The following is a 16,296-nucleotide window of genomic DNA, read 5'->3' as shown; positions in this document are numbered from 1 at the left end:
TAATGAGAAAAAAACTGTTTCTCCCAGAGTGATCTGAAGCTTATTTTCTTAATAAAAACAATTACCTTAACTTACCATCTTTGAAGTAAAAGCAACAAAAACAATAGCCTATTAGTCGTTTTCAGGACCAGTCTCACAGTTGATGAAACCTTAAAATAGTGCTGCAGTAATTTTTGCCTTTTTATTCTTGTGTCAATCCATAACATTCACATCATAAGAGCGGTAGCAAAAAATAGGAAGGGAAAAAATGAGACTTTTATATGATAAATGTGAAAAGCCAAAAAGATGAAGTGTCTAAAAGTTTGTCACATGCATTGCACAGCGTTTTGCATTTCAAGATCTTTAAGAACTTAACCCCTTAAAAATCCTCTGTGATTCAGGCAGAATAATATTGGCAAAACTGACAATGATTTGTTATCATTGCTTTGATTTTAGAACACGGGGGAAGATACAAACAAAGAGCTGAAAGCATTAATTGGTGATACATCTTTAAATTAATGACAGGTTGGAATGCACGTTTTATTTTTTTGCAAAAGTTGGGATTGCAAAGAGGGAAGGCCAAAAGAAGAGATACTAGAAAGTTCTCCCAAGCCAGGTTTGCAGATTAAAGCCCTACTCAAAGACGTGCCAAGCTTTAAAAGCCACTGAATTCTTATCCAGCTTGGATTCAAACCTACACTTGAGGACAATTTCCAGGTTGATTCCCTGGCAGGAATCCAAATGAAAGTTTTTGCTGGCATGATTCCATCAGCATAAATTTCAAATGTAAATTGCTTGCAGATTAAGAAATCATGATATGCATTTGTTATTACTTGCTCAGTCCCACTGCCTTGTGGCAATAAATGCCTACACAATATTCTTAACTTGCAGCAATTCACAGCTAAAATTTATGTCAATAGAATTATGCTGGTGGGTGTGATTGCATTAGGAACCTCATATCCAAGGAATCAGTACCTGCTGATTCACTTATCCACAGTCTGAAAATATTAAAAATATTATTTTAAAAATCCTAGAGCTATATAGAATTGTAGAATTGTAGAAAAATTTATTTGGAAAGGACCTATAAGGCCATTGCTAAATGCAGGAATCCATATCAAAGCAGATCTAACAGATGGTTCTCCAATTTTCTCTTTAATACCTCCAGGGTTGGAGCAGTCACCACCTCCCAAGGTAATTGATTCCATTGTTGTAATGCTCTATACTTCTAAAGATGAAGTTACCAAAACTGGCCAGTATAGACCATGCCATGTATAGTGTTCGCTATTAAAATAGTGTTTGCTATAATCCATGTTTTTCAGCATCCACGGGGAGGGGGGAGCTTGGAAACAATCCTCCACATATAAGGAGGCCCTACTGTAATGAGATTCTGGCCCCTTAATTCTCTGCCTTCCAAGCTAATATTTGTCAGTTGATTGAAAATCCATACTTTGAATTTTGAAATGTGTTTTGTAATTATTTTCCCTATATTGTTTTATAATATGAAACCTCTTGTTTTAAACAATTGATTTGCTTTGTTTACTAAACCCACTTGCAAGTCTATTTACAGCTGACCCAGCATATTGATAGGACTTGGTGCTAAAGTACCATCCAGCAGTCGATTCAATGGATCTATTCTAGCTTGGATTGGATTAACAATTAAATTTAGACCTTTATACCTAAGCAGAATCTTCTAAGTCACTTTGAAAATAGCAGGTAATCAAGGACTGATATAAATCTGATGTTGTTTAAATAGCCTAAAATTCTCAGTCCTATTAAAGCATATACTCTCAAGTCAGATAAAGCATCTAGCTCCAATATGTATGTTTTAATTAATAAAAGAACCAACGAATTGTTTAAAAAGATTATAGATATGATTGGTTCTGTCAGTTAATCCCCTGCTAAAAATATTATTTTATAACAATTATCCTTCTGAACCAATGTCATTTCAGATTATGATCAGACAGGGAAATTGACCGCAATTTGGACCCCTTGTGGAGTGGTCCAGTGCAATCTTTGCTGGCACTCACATGATGTATGGGGAGAGGAGCTCCAAACTGGCCCCGATCCATGCCCAAGGTTGGCCTTTTAGGTCCATCTTTAGGACGTCTATTTTTTGGGGGGTGGGCAGACTGGAGTGATTTCCCCAGCAGATGGAAGGGTCACTTTAAGGGAGATCACATCTGTTAAATTCATATCTGTATGTATTTTTTTCCCCATGGGGGAAATGCAGCTAAGCATTTATGTGCCATCATACACACACAGAGAGAGAAAGAGAGACTTGCTTTGAAGTACAGTGGACCCTCGACTTACAGACGGCTCGACTTACAGACTTTTTGAGTTACAGACTTCTCTGGCCTCATAATTTAGGTTCGACTTGCAGCCGGAGAATCGACCTACAGACCAGAAAAAAAACAAAAATGGAACAAAAATGGAACAAAAACAGCCGGTTACGGGATTAATCGGTTTTCAATGCATTGTAGGTCAATGGAGACTCGACCTACAGACTTTTCGACCTGCAGCCACCATTCCAATACGGATTAATTCCGTAAGTAGAGGGTCCAGTGTAAAATGTGTGGTCTGCAGCCTATCAATGTAGCAACTTAAAGTCAATTTCTTTCTCAGTTTATGCAAATGGAAGTGTTTGAATCTTAAAGCCTTTACTCATGAGTAGCTTGTGACCAGGGCAGAAGCTGTATTCTCCAATTTTGGGGCAGGGTGCCTCCATGTCTGGTCCATATTATGCCTGTATCTTTAATATTGCTGAACTTCTGATTGCTGTGAATGCTCAGGGCTGCTGGAGGGTCCTCAGACCTCGAACAGCAAAGTTGGCTTTTGCCTTCCACCCAGGATATTGCGAGACAGATTAGTCTCGTGTGACTCATATGTGGGAGGGGAAAGCCAGGTTAATTAAGGGGCTTTCCCCTCTGGACCATCCTCTTCTTTTCAGGCACCCGCCCCCTCCCTATTTCTAGTGTGAGTTCTTCAGGTCGCCTTTAAGGGGTCGGATAGGAACTTTGACCTTTGTCCTGATTGGACTTTGGATTTTTTTTTATTTTTTATTTTTTGCCTATCCCACACTGGAAGAGGGTTGTTGGCAAGTTGGTGGAATAAATTTTGGTCGCAGCGGTGAGTAGTGTAGAAAAAACAGGCATTTACAGTGGGTCCCACTGTAATTTCAAGTAAGCCAACAGTGCATCTGACCGCCTGGCGCTGCGGATTGTGTGATTACAGTTCCTGTGGCAGGGAGATGCGCTGGGCCACTTCCGGACTAACAGCCCTCGAATAAAGAGGGCTCGAGGTCTGGGGGTGTTTATTAGTGGCCGGCCAGGTTGCTGCTGTCCTTAAGATCACTGGAACCTGGGCCTGGGAACTCGCCCCTTCATTGTTCAAGGGGTATTTAGATACAGTGGTGCCTCGCATAGCGAGGTTAATCCGTTCTGGATTAACCCTCGCTATGTGAAAACATCACTGAACGGATCAAGAAAACCCATTGTTTAATGCGTTCCAAATGGGCCGAAAACACACCGTTCAGCGATGTTTTCCTATGGCCAGCAGCCATTTTCGCGCCCTCCCCTCGCTTACCGAGGGTGTGAAAATGCTGCGCGTGGCCATTTCGGGGCTTCCGGCAGCCATTTTGGAGCCGCCGAACAGCTGATCTGCGGGTCGCAAAGCAAAGGTTGGTAAGTGAAATGCTTACCGACCTTCGCTATGCGAGTTTCGCCCATTGGGACCATCGCTTTGCGATCGCAGTTGCGATCGAAAAACCCCCTCGCTATGTGGATTCGTCATTCTACGGTGTGCCCGTTAAGCGAGGCACCACTGTACTCATGTCATTTAACTGTTTCCGCACTACAGCAGGCCCCCTCCTTTTGACAAAGAATGAAAATGTTGAATCTGAATGCATATTAATAAAATGTGGATTGTATTTAACCCATATCACTGTCTCACACTTTATTCCGGGGTTGGGACAGCAAAGTATATATATAAACTGCAAAGCCATTTTGTGGAAAGAAATGTAGAAGTCCTTCAACATTTCTCTTACTGTCATTGAACTTGTTCAGCCTTTGCAAATTATATGACCAGATTAAATAAGAGAGGCTTTTAATAAGGTGGGATTCTTCTCTGTTTAGGTTAATTCTCTTGACTTGGCTATTCTTAAAAATGGTTTCTGTGGCTGTTGTTTCAATCCCATGTTCAAAATCCTCTCTTGTTCCTGAATAGTGGGGGGATGGAGGCTGGTGAACATTTAAATAGCGTTCCAAGAGGATAACTATAGTCTAATATAACTATACAGTTCACCCAAACCAGAACACTCCTGGGCAGTTTATAAGTCCAGATATGGGGAACAGTTTTGTCACTTTCCCTACAAAAGCCTCTGGAGGCTTTCAATTATCCCTGCCTCTGTCCTTTGCAAGGGGGAAAGAGGTAATGCATTGAGTCAACGGGCTTTACAGGGTAAAGAATAATGCCAGAATACTGACATTAATCTGCTAGAAAATTTCTCCAGTAAAGGCATAATAGGTACCTGTGCAAGGCTCTCTCTCATGAGCTACTAATGTGTGGAGAATGGGTGTGTGTGTGTGAAGCCAACAGTGACACTGGTAGCAGGAGGCAGAATAGGCCTGCCCATCCCCGTGATCATCTATTTAAGATAAATTAACTTTTTAAGATGACATTTTAGATGCGATGTGTTAGTAATGGGAACTGGAAGATAGGGAGTGGCGGGTACTATAGTACACAGCAGAATCTATGGGGATAGCTGGGCTCCAAATGCTGAAGACCATTGATTTATTTTGCATAGGGTTCTGTGGGCCATGTTACAAAATCCTGCCCTCATTGAGCTTTGTGCTTGAGATGTATGGTGAGTAAATATAATCAAGGCAAATCCACCATAAACATCTTGTCAGGAAAGGAAAAGGTAAGGGGATGCACTAGACGGCAGGTGGTGTTCCTGCTGATAGCAATGGTGCTTATGCTGCTAGAGCTGTTGAACTCGCCTTTTAGAAACTGATGTTATTTGCTTGGATCCCTATATTTCTGATAGCCAACTCTATTCCATTTTACCACCTCCTTCCTGAACAAATGAAGAGCAATGATGGGGCATGGGAGGGACTCGGAAGAAGGAGAGAGAAAAGAAAAGCTTTGATCATTTCCCCTAAATAGGAATCAAGCTCTTGAGAACAATGGTCTCTCTTAGCAAATTACACAGCTTTGTAGCTGGCTTTGAGTATTAATTGTGTAACCTGAGGCAGTTAAAAATCATTTTTCATATTTTTTTAAAAAAATTTATGCCCCATCCCCCAAAATCTGAGAATTTTTTTTCAAGCGTCTACCAAAAACAAATAAGGGTGCACATGGGAGCAAGCAACTCAAAATGATTTTGGTACCAGCTGGGGGAAGTTCACCTTTCACTCATCTTGAAGTATAAAGCCGCCATTAATTCATTGTTAAAGATGTTTAAGATTCGTTCAAGTCACATTGCATAGCCTACTAACAGAAGTAGTGCTACTGATGAATATGGTATTGCTGCTTTTACTAAAGCATGCATTATTTGGTCTGTGGTCCCTCTCAATTTCTGGGTCAGGTTTTGTGTTTAAATCAGTTTTATAGGCAGTTTATTGCCTAATGAATATTAATTCTCTTTCTGAAACATTACTCTTCTCTCTTTCTTTGACTCTTAGCGTATACTGAAGTCCAATGGCCATTAGACAGTTTTTCTCCGTTCATAAAAGATAATCAAGTAGCACAAGCTCTTATTTCCATATTTCAATTCGGTATTAGTGTAAGAAGTGTTGACCTTGAGGGTAAAAACAACAATTAGAGGGTTAATGAAACATTATAGTTTTTGTGAAAATGATATCCCAGTCTTTATGATGAACCTGGCAGTGGATAACAGAAATGTTGACTAGCTTACATGATTATTTTATACATTATATTTTCTTACTTAGTTATGTCTGTTGCATTATTAAGTGAGCAGCAGCAGTCTCTTATATAAAAATATGCCGGGATTTCTGCATTGTTTTGTTTTAAAAAGTGGAACTTGGCTGCTAATGAAAAGAGTGACATATGTGTGCTCTGCTTTGGGTGTCGTGTTATGTTGTGCTAAGAGATTGATGGTGACTGTAATTAGTGTATTAATCAGATTTATTTCAATGGAATATGTATTCCTTTATGGGAAAGATATGGGAGTCTAGACATTCAGATATACAGCTTAGCCCTATTCTGAAGAGGGCTGTTGGCACACAAAAACTGAACCAGTGGCCCTGCCTATATATCTCTACAGATGGCACCATCTGCACAAAGACATGGTCCATTGAATTGGCAGGATATGTTTTTGAATATGTTTCAGTCTGGTTGGTATGATGCCAGGTTTTGCGATCTGCTCTGGTTTCTTACTAGAAATCTGAGATATACCAGTTGAAAACTACAACAAAAGATACACACATAGAATTAAAGAATACTGCAACTAGGAATTTCTTCTGAGTTCTAGATTTGACTGGAGCTCCCATTCCTGCTATGAAATATTGCTGCTGCTGCTTCTATAACAGTATAGAAGCTGCTGCTTCTATAACAGCTGCTTCTATAATAGTAATAATGGTAACATCAACAACCTCCACCCCTACCAACCAGACTAGCCTCGCATACTGGGTTAGCCCACGGGTGATGGATATGAAATAAACTACAGATATGCAGGCTAGCAGCAGTGATATAAAGAATTCTTGAGTTGTCCAAAGCCCAAGTGGCAGTGCTAACAGTGTACCAGATGGGAGCCTGTGGCAAGAACCAGTTGGGATCAATGGATATTGTTGTGACATAGTAAAGAAGCACCATCATCAACTAGTTCCTGCTCCTGGTGCCTTACAGGTAGGCGACAGGGTGCCACAAACTAAAGAGAAAGAAAACCCCAACAGGAAAAAAAACCTGACAATGTCTGAACTCGATTAAGTGGTTATCAATCGTATCTGTCCACAGGTTAGGGGCAACACATTATATTTTGCTGTTGTTTAATCGTTTAGTCGTGTCCGCCTCTTCGTGACCCCAGGGACCAGAGCACGCCAGGCCCTCCTGTCTTCCATTGCCTCCCAGAGTTCGGTCAAATTCATGTTGGTAGCTTTGTTGACACTGTCCATCCATCTCATCCTCTGCCATCCCCTTCTCCTCTTGCCTTCACACTTTCCCAACATCAGGGTCTTTTCCAGGGAGTTTTCTCTTCTCATGAGATGGCCAAAGTATTGGAGCCTCATCTTCAGGATCTGTCCTTCCAGTGAGCACTCAGGGTTGATTTCCTCCCAAGAAGCAGGTGTCTTTTAATTTCGTAGCTGCTGTTAGCATCTGCAATGATCATGGAGCCCAGGAAAGTAAAATCTGTCTCTATCTCCATATCTTCTCCTTCTGTTTGCCAGGAGGTGATGGGACCAGTGGCAGAGATGTTAATTTTTTTTTATGTTGAGCTTCAAACCATTTTTTGCGCTATCCTCTTTCATCCTTGGGGACATGGTGGCATTGCAGGTTAAACTGCAAAAGCCTCTGTGCTGCACAGTCATAAGACCTGCAGTCGTAAGATCGAATCCACACATCGGAGTGAGCCCTCGGCGCTTGTCCCAGCTCCTGCTAACCTAGTGGTTCAAAAGGATGCAAATTGCAAAATGCAAGTAGATAAATAGGTACCACCACAGTGGGAAGGCAACGGTGTTCTGTGTCTAGTCGCGCTGGCCATGTGACCATGGAAGATTGTCTTCAGACAAACGCTAGCACTATGGGTTGGAATGAGCACTGCCCCCTAGAGTCGGACACGACTGGACAAATTGTCAAGGGCAAACTTTACCTTTTACCTTTCACCCTCATTACGAGGTTGTTTAATTCCTCCTCACTCTCTGCCATCAGAGTGGTATCGTCTGCATATCTGAGATTGTTGATAATTCTTCCGGCAATCTTAATTTTGGCTTGGGATCCATCCAGTCCAGCCTTTCACATGATTTATTCTGTATATAAGTTAAATAAGCAGGGAGACAATATGCAGCCTTGTTGTACTCCATTCCCAATTTTGAACCAATCAGTTGTTCCATATTTTATTTGTATTTATTTATTTATTCAATTAATATCCCACCCATTTAGACAATGGGCAGCTTACAATCAAATAGATAAAAACAATACAACAATTTAAACAACAATAATAATATCGTTAAAGATGGGAAGATAAAACTCAAATGAAAAAATGAAGACAGGAAAATAAAAATAGTGAAGTAATTTGAGCCCTTCTTTGGGATAGAGATGTAGACCGATCTTTTCCAGTCCTCTGACCACTGCTGAGTTTCCCAAACTTCCTGGCATATTGAGTGTAGCACCTTAACAGCATCATCTTTTAAGATTTTAAATAGTTCCACTGGAATGCCATCACCTCCACTGGCCTTGTTGTTAGCTGTGCTTTCTAAGGCCCACTTGACTTTACTCTCCAGGATGTCTGGCTCAAGGTCAGCAACCACATTACCTGGGTTGTCCGGGACATCCAGATCTTTCTGGTATAATTCCTCTGTATATTCTTGCCACCTCTTCTTGATGTCTTCTGCTTCTGTAAGGTCCCTGCCACTTTTGTCCTTTATCATGTCCATCTTTGTATGCAATGTTCTTTTAATATCTCCAGTTTTCTTGAACAGATCTCTGATTTTTCAGGTTCCTATGCAGTATTTTTCTTTACAGCATCAGACTTTCCTTTCAGTTCCAGGCATGTCCATAGCTGTGCGTCCTTTTGGTTTTGGCCCAACGACTTCATTAGCTCTGGAGCTACTTGTACTTGTCCTCCGCTCTTCCTTAGTAGCATATTAGATACATTCCGACCTGAGGAGCTCATCTTCCAGTGTCATATCTTTTATCCTTTTGTTTCTGTTCATGGGGTTTTCTTGGCAATGATACTGGAGTGGCTTGCCAGTTCCTCTTCCAGGTGGATCGTGTTTAGTCAGAACTTTCCACTATGACCTGTCCATCTTGGGTGTCCCTGCACAGCATAGCCCATAGCTTCTCTGAATTACTCAAGCCCCTTCACCACAACAAGGCAGCAATCCATGAAGGGCCATTAAAAATATAACAGATTATATTGCCTGGTCCTAAATAATAAACAGCAACCTGCTTATACAGTGGATTTCAGTAAGAGTGTTGAATCTCAAATGAATTTTTGCACAGGCTCAACTGCTCCTATTCCAGTTAACAAGAGCTGTATTTGTGACATAGGAGGAGGGCCACCTTATGCCATTGAGCAGGAACACAGCACTACTATCAGTGGAGACCTGGGGCAGCAGCCAAGCTCAGATATGAGCAATCTCATTGCCCAGAACTATATGTTGGACCTAGACTGAAGCTGAAGTTTGCCTTCAGAGCCAGGAGTTTCAAAGAAGGCCACTTTGGCGCAAGGAAGTGAAATAAATAGTAAAATAGGGCTCAGGAAATAGACAGAATAAGATAATGAGGAGAATGTATCCCCATTCTATAAAGGACTGTCAAGACATAGAAAGACAAGGATAGCCACAAAAATAACATGAAGCTTATGCCGTTAAGCATCCAGGATATACATCATCAGAACAGAATATTGCAGACTGCAAGTGCATCCCATGAGAAGACATGATGTCACACAATTAGAAAGAAAATGCATAAAAGGGGAAGTTGGAAAATGATTATTTGACTAGGACTTTTCCCAAGCGGAACGTAGCCATCCTTTAAACAATGATTAGAGCATTCTGAAGTCAATGTGGTAAAAATCCCTGAGAAGCCTGTCAATCCACCAGAAGTAAAAACAAATGAAGAATTTTTGCAGAAGGTACGAAAAGTGCTCAGTAAAGATGGGGACATTCTTATTTGTTTATGAGTAAAAATATCCCCCCCAGCTGCGCCAAATGCATGTCTGGCCCCCAGAACCAGCCCACCCATTCACATGTCCCAGCACCACCAGTATCCTGCTCTTCTCGCCAATTGTGGCAGTAGCACCACCATCTCCCTGCTCAGCTGGCCACATCAGGCAAGGGGCAGGAGGATAAATCTCCCCACATGGCTGCTGAGTGGTCAGCCAAGCAGGGAGATGGAGGGGCTACTGCTGCAGTTGGGGGCAAAAACAGAACACTGGTGGTGACAGGACACGTGAGTGGACAAGCTATTCCAGGGGCCGGACCCATATTAGGTCCAGCTAGGACAGGGATATTCGTATTCGCTTACAAATACAAATGTCTCCATCTCTAGTGTTCAGTCTCTTCTCCCTAAAATGCATACCAACACAAATGTTTATAACAAAACACCAAATCTAAATCTGATTGTGAGTGATTTTTGGTATGAAAGAAATGATGTTCATTCAATTCACCTAGAAGTGATTGATCATGAACAATTTTCAGTATGAAAGAAATGGCATTCATTCAATTCACCTAGAAGTTTACTGCTTGACATCCGGCATCTCTGAATTGTTACACATTCCATTAAGATCAAGGAACACAAAACCAAAGAAAGAAAAACCTACAACAACCCTGCCTGGCAATTAAGAATAGAGTGAGAATGTAGCAGATGTTCAAGGCCAAATAGGAAAAATTATTGCTTTTCACCATGTTGAAAATGCTGGAGCAATCATTAGAAGGACATAAGACCTTTCTTTAAAAAGCTTAACACCAAGCTTGAAACACCACAGCTGAATAAAGCCCCAAATTTTGAACTTGCTTACTATCTTGACTTACTGAAACAGAAGGTCAAGGCAAAAACAGCCTAGTTATCAAGGTATGTGAAGATCACCAGAAGAAAGACACAGAAGAAAGATACATTAAATAAACCAGAAATAATTCTACCAGAGTTTGTCCCAAGTAGGAGGGAAGTTGGAAGCCACTGTGCCACTGAAGGAGGATTTTGAGAAACAATGGGCAAATTTGTAGTCTTGTGGTAAGACTTCTTATCTTAAATTGTGGTGCCCTGGGTGCAATAGGAATGTGAAGTGTACAGTTTCCTACCACCTATGGTCCTCTGAGAAATAGAAGATAGGGATGTATGTGAAGCACTGGAGAAGACACAGAATTGGAAAGCCCCCCCCCCCCGAGTGGTTGGGAATCCATAACCTTTGGTGGAAAAGGTAAAGCCTTTTCCCTAGGAAGCTGGGCTGAGGCTGAAGGCCAGTTATGCTTTCAGGGACATTTTGCTGAGTTTTTTTTTCTGGGCTTTCTTTTTGTCTCCTCCACCACATGGCCTAGGGGTGGGGCCTAGGCGGTGGGGCTTTCTGCTTTAAATGAGCATGTCCTAGGACCCTGGGCCTTTTTCCCTAGGAGGCTGGGCTGAGGCTGAAGGCCAGGTATGTTTTCAGGGACATTTTGCTGAGTTTTTTTCCCCTGGGCTTTCTTTTTGTCTCCCCCACCACATGGCCTGGGGGTGGGGCTTTCTGATTTAAATGAGCGTGTCTCAGGCCCACGCACGTAACGGCGCACGAAATTCTTAAATTCTCTGATTCTATCTCTGGCCCTAATATGGCAAATAGGAAAGCCAATTAGATTTGCATACACCTGGGAGGCAGGAAAGTTCTAAGGGTTGGATCATACTTCCACACTATTAAAGAGCAGGCCGGGTAGGTGGAGCTCGTCAGCCATGGAAGGCAGCCCATCTAGGAGAAGGAAAACAATTTCAAACCTCCACTGCCTTGCAGCTATATCCACTCATGGAAAAGGCTTCAGGAGTTAACCTAGAGGCAAAATCTGGAGCTGGAGTCCCGAAGGCAGTTTGTGTCATTCTGCCAATGTCCTGCGACGTTGCTGGAACCAGTTGTATTGGCTCTTGCCTTTCCATTGGACCATTTCAGCAACGTGGAGGGGGGGGAATCTGCTGCTTGGGTAACAGCCTATCCTTCATATTACTTTACCCAGGCTTCATGCTCTGGAGAGGACACTCCTCGACTCAGAGCATGTTGCCATAGTCTCTCAAGACTGAAGGATGCGTATTATGGTGGAAAAAATTAATTTTAGGCCACTCATACATATCTACATTTTTTAATAAAGCCCTTTGCAATCCAGATTTTATTCCATAATTTTTCACACAAGGAATAACTATCTCCTTTATCAATCTGGCAATTGTTCTGAGTCAAAAATCTCCAGCCTCTCACTTGCTTATGCCCAGTTTACAAGTTCCTTATATCAATTATTTCCCAATATATTGCACCGTACAGACCAACAGAGGAACTGCATTAAGAAACTCTAAGGTTGCAAGGAACTGATAACTGTTGATTCCTTCATACTGACTCAGGCTCCAAGAAACTTCAAAAATTTAGCAGTTATGTTGTTTACCAAAAGGTATTTATTTCTGTGCCCAACTCATAGCTTCTTAAGATTCCGAGGATTTACAAAATTAATAATAGAATTATTACCCCCACTATCTAAATTTATGAAAGTAAAGGATAAAATTAAGGTGTAAAGGATTCCTCTCTAACAATATCCTTACCAGAAGAAGTATTTTTCAAGGTGATTCTTTGAGTAATTTTTGGTTCTGTGTTGCTATAAATCCTCTGCCTACACATCTAAGTGATTGTGCTAAATGCTGTTAGTCTAATGAACTTGGTATTTCACACTTAACGTACATGGAAACTCTCTTGATAAATGAAGTAGTCTCTTAAACATCATTGAGTCTTACAATACAGATATCAAAATGAATTTTAGTGTTGATAAATGTGCTATTATCCACATCAAAAAAGGCAGTAACTAAGAACTCACTAATGAATAAATTATTCAGTGCTTAGAAGATTATTTAAACAGTGATTTAAATAGAAAAAACATGAGTCATCCTGTCAAAATATCACTGGCATCATTCAAAGGCATATCCAGAGCACCTTTCTTTGCCAAGCAGCTAGGCTGGTCTGTCAATCTCAAGAGTTCCTGTATGGGTCAAATAATTAAACTTCAAAACTAATTATGAGCATGATCCTGCTTCATCAGATGATAGTAGAAAACAATAAAGGTCTAATAGTATTACAACTGCAAGCAACAACCAACCTTTATTAATGAAAGACTCACATTATAGGAATGCATGACTTGAAAAAACATTACAAGGACTGAACCCAGTTACCTCTTGGATAATAATGTGGATGAGCATCAATCAAGCCTGTGGCTTAAATTAGGCTATGTTGAGGCTGAAACGGAGAGATTCATATGCACTATCCAAGAAAAAGTTATCTGCATTAGATACTATCAGAAAATAATTATGGACCAAGGGGTACATGATATATGTAGGGCCTCATGAATCTAAAGAAACGAGTCATCCTGATATATATGGATGGCCTAAATTAGCATAGGTAGATTATATATGGAGCTATAACCATGTTCTAAAGATAATTTTTTCAGCAATGGGTTAAATCAAATAGATTGCTTACATGTTCTCCTCGATGTTATGAATTCTGTCTCCAGTCTTAGAAAAGGAAACAGCAATACTGTAATGGCACAAGCAGGTTATCACGGATAAAACAGTTGATTTTAATAAACCAGATATTATACCTCTAGATAAACAACAAAGGAAACCAAGCTTATAGAAGTTGGAGTCTCATCAACAAGCAAGCTCAAAAGTACTGAAAGCATGAACATTCCACAGAACCAAACATTAAGGCAAGAAACTAAACAATAAATGAAAACAAAGTCAGATCCTCCTCCTTCCCATACTGATTTTGGCAGCTGGAGTTAATCCAAAATCTTTGGTTAGCAATTTAAAACAATTGCCATTAGATCTAGAGTTGCCTCCTGAAATTAAAAAATCATTGATTTTGCAAACAGGTCATCATACCCACAAATTCTAAGAATTTAACTCCTAATTTTTAGGCTTGATCCTTTGGGGGTGATGGGTCAGAAAGCTGAGAAATAAGAAGTGCAATGAAAAACTACTACTAATAATAAATAAAAACAAATTAAAAACCTACTTCTGATTACCACAAGTATTCCACTGGCATCGCTTAGGTGAGGCAGGAAGAGGGAGAGTCATTTTTTGTTGCTACCTAGAAACCATTGGGTGTAAAAAATTCTGTTGGTTTCTTTTAGATGATCACTTGTCCACCTTCTCCCTCCCCACTGATGGCAACTCTCATCCATGTGGAAAAAACCACATGGATTGAGGTGGTTGAACGTGGTCCAGAATTATTGTATTATTCAATATTATTCAGAATGATAGGATCCAGTAGGTGCAATTCTAATTTAAACGTCACTGCATGCCACTGTGAAGGCTTGTGCCATTGCAGCTGTATGATTCTAAAAGAAAATTATGGAATGCTTGAACTTTCAAAAAGCCCCTTAAAAAACAATGTTGGCTTGAAACTGAAAGAAAGGGATCATGCCTCTAACCCATTGTGGGTTGAGTAAGGCTTCAGTTGTATTTCCAGTTACCTGAGAATAAGTATGAATGATTTACTTCCAGCTGAAAGTGTCTATAGCTGGCTGGATAGCCCAGTGAGTTAGGTATCTGGCTGTGGAGCCAAAGGTTATGAGTTTAGTTCCACATTGTGTATCTAAGAAGAACCAGAGTGCATGGCCTTGGGCAAATTGCACGGTCCCAGGATGTGCCCAGAAGAGGCAAATGGTAGACCATTTCTGAGTATCTTCTATGTAGAAAAGTCTGGAAAAGGGTTGCCATAAATTAGAATTGACTTGATGGCACACAGTTATCATAATTGGAACATATATGTTTTTAAAAGGCTGTAACAGTGCAATTTGTTGCACATCTACTCAAAGGGAATATACACTGTAAACATGTGTGATTTTAATATAAGAGTTCAGTCTTGTATTTGTGTCGGTTTTGTCAGGATCATGATGTTCTTCTAGCTGTTGCTATTTTTAAATGACACTGGGTGTTGTTTTTTAATCTAGTAATCTATTTTATAGTTATTTAAGACTGTAATTCCTTAGCTGCAATTCTGTTTGTAAAGGTAAAGGTAAAAGTTCCCCTTGACAATTTTTGTCCAATCATGTTCGACTCTAGGGGGCGGTGCTCATCCTCGTTTCGAAGCCATAGAGTGCTCGTTTTGTCCGAAGACAATCTTCCGTGGTCATATGGCCAGTGCGGTTTAGACATGGAACGCTGTTACCTTCCCACCGAGGTGGTCCCTATTTATCTACTTGCATTTGCATGCTTTCGAACCGTTAGGTTGGCAGGAGCTGGGACAAGTGACAGGAGCTCACTCTGTCGCATGGATTCAATCTTAGGACTGCTGGTCTTCTGACGCTGCAGCACAGGCTTCTGCAGTTTAGCCCACAGCGCTACCACGTCCCTCTAATTCTGTTTGTAATATAGCCTAATCATAACTTTTTTAAAAAAATACGTTATTGCATAGGCATCCTTCAGTCTCGAGAGACTATGGTAACATGCTCTGAATTGAGGAGTGTCCTCTCCAGAGCATGAAGCCCGGGTAAGGTAATATGGAGGATAGGCTGTTACCCAAGCAGCAGATCCCCCCTCTCCACATTGCTGAAATGGTCCAATGGAAAGGCAAGAGCCAATACAACTGGTTCCAGCAATGTCGCAGGAGTTGGCAGAACGACACATGCTGCCTTCGGGACTCCAGCTCCAGATTTTGCCTCTAGGTTAACTCCTGAAGCCTTTTCCATGAGTGGATATAGCCACAAGGCAGTGGAGGTTTGAAATTGGAGTTTTCCTTCTCCTAGATGGGCTGCCTTCCATGGCTGACGAGCCCCACCTACCCGGCCTGCTCTTTAATAGTGCAAAAGTATGATCTGATCCTTAAAACTTTCCTGACTCCCTGGTTTATGCAAATCTCATTGCCTTTCCTATTTACCATATTAAGGCCATATATAAAATTTCAGAATTCTGCGTGCCGTTAGGCGCGTGGTCCTGGGCCATGCTCTTTTAAATCAGGAAGTCCCACCCCTAGGCCCCACCCCCAGGCCATGTGCTCAGGAGACAAAAAGAAAGCCCAGGGAAAAAAAAACTCAGCAAGGCATCCATGCAAACAGACCTGGCCTTCGCCCTCAGCCCAGCTTCCTAGGGGAAAGGGTCGAGGGTCCTGGGACATGCTCTTTTAAATCAGGAAGTCCCACCCCTAGGCCCCACCCCCAGGCCATCTGCTCAGGAGACAAAAAGAAAGCCCAGGAAAAAAAAAAACTCAGCAAGGCATCCATGCAAACAGACCTGGCCTTCGCCCTCAGCCCAGCTTCCTAGGGGAAAGGGTCGAGGGTCCTGGGACATGCTCTTTTAAATCAGGAAGTCCCACCCCTAGGCCCCACCCCCAGGCCATGTGCTCAGGAGACAAAAAGAAAGCCCAGGAAAAAAAAACTCAGCAAGGCATCCATGCAAACAGACCTGGCCTTCGCCCTCAGCCCA

The 16,296-nt window shown here is 41.4% G+C and overlaps 1 protein-coding gene across 1 annotated transcript in view; it reads left to right on the top strand.

Moving 5' to 3' along the window:
* The window catches only part of LOC144583216 (uncharacterized), a 548,560-nt gene extending 539,231 nt beyond the window's left edge, over positions 1-9,329 (top strand). Inside the window, exon 3 of the mRNA XM_078376660.1 lies at positions 9,157-9,329. Coding sequence (XP_078232786.1) covers positions 9,157-9,329 — 173 coding nt within the window. The remainder of the gene's footprint in view (positions 1-9,156) is intronic.
* Positions 9,330-16,296: the final 6,967 nt, after the last annotated feature.

Source organism: Pogona vitticeps, chromosome 5 (genome assembly GCF_051106095.1).
Source record: "Pogona vitticeps strain Pit_001003342236 chromosome 5, PviZW2.1, whole genome shotgun sequence".
Classification (NCBI taxonomy): domain Eukaryota; kingdom Metazoa; phylum Chordata; class Lepidosauria; order Squamata; family Agamidae; genus Pogona; species Pogona vitticeps.
The sequence above is the reverse complement of the archived record's forward strand: the minus strand, read 5'-3'. Positions and strand labels throughout refer to the sequence as shown.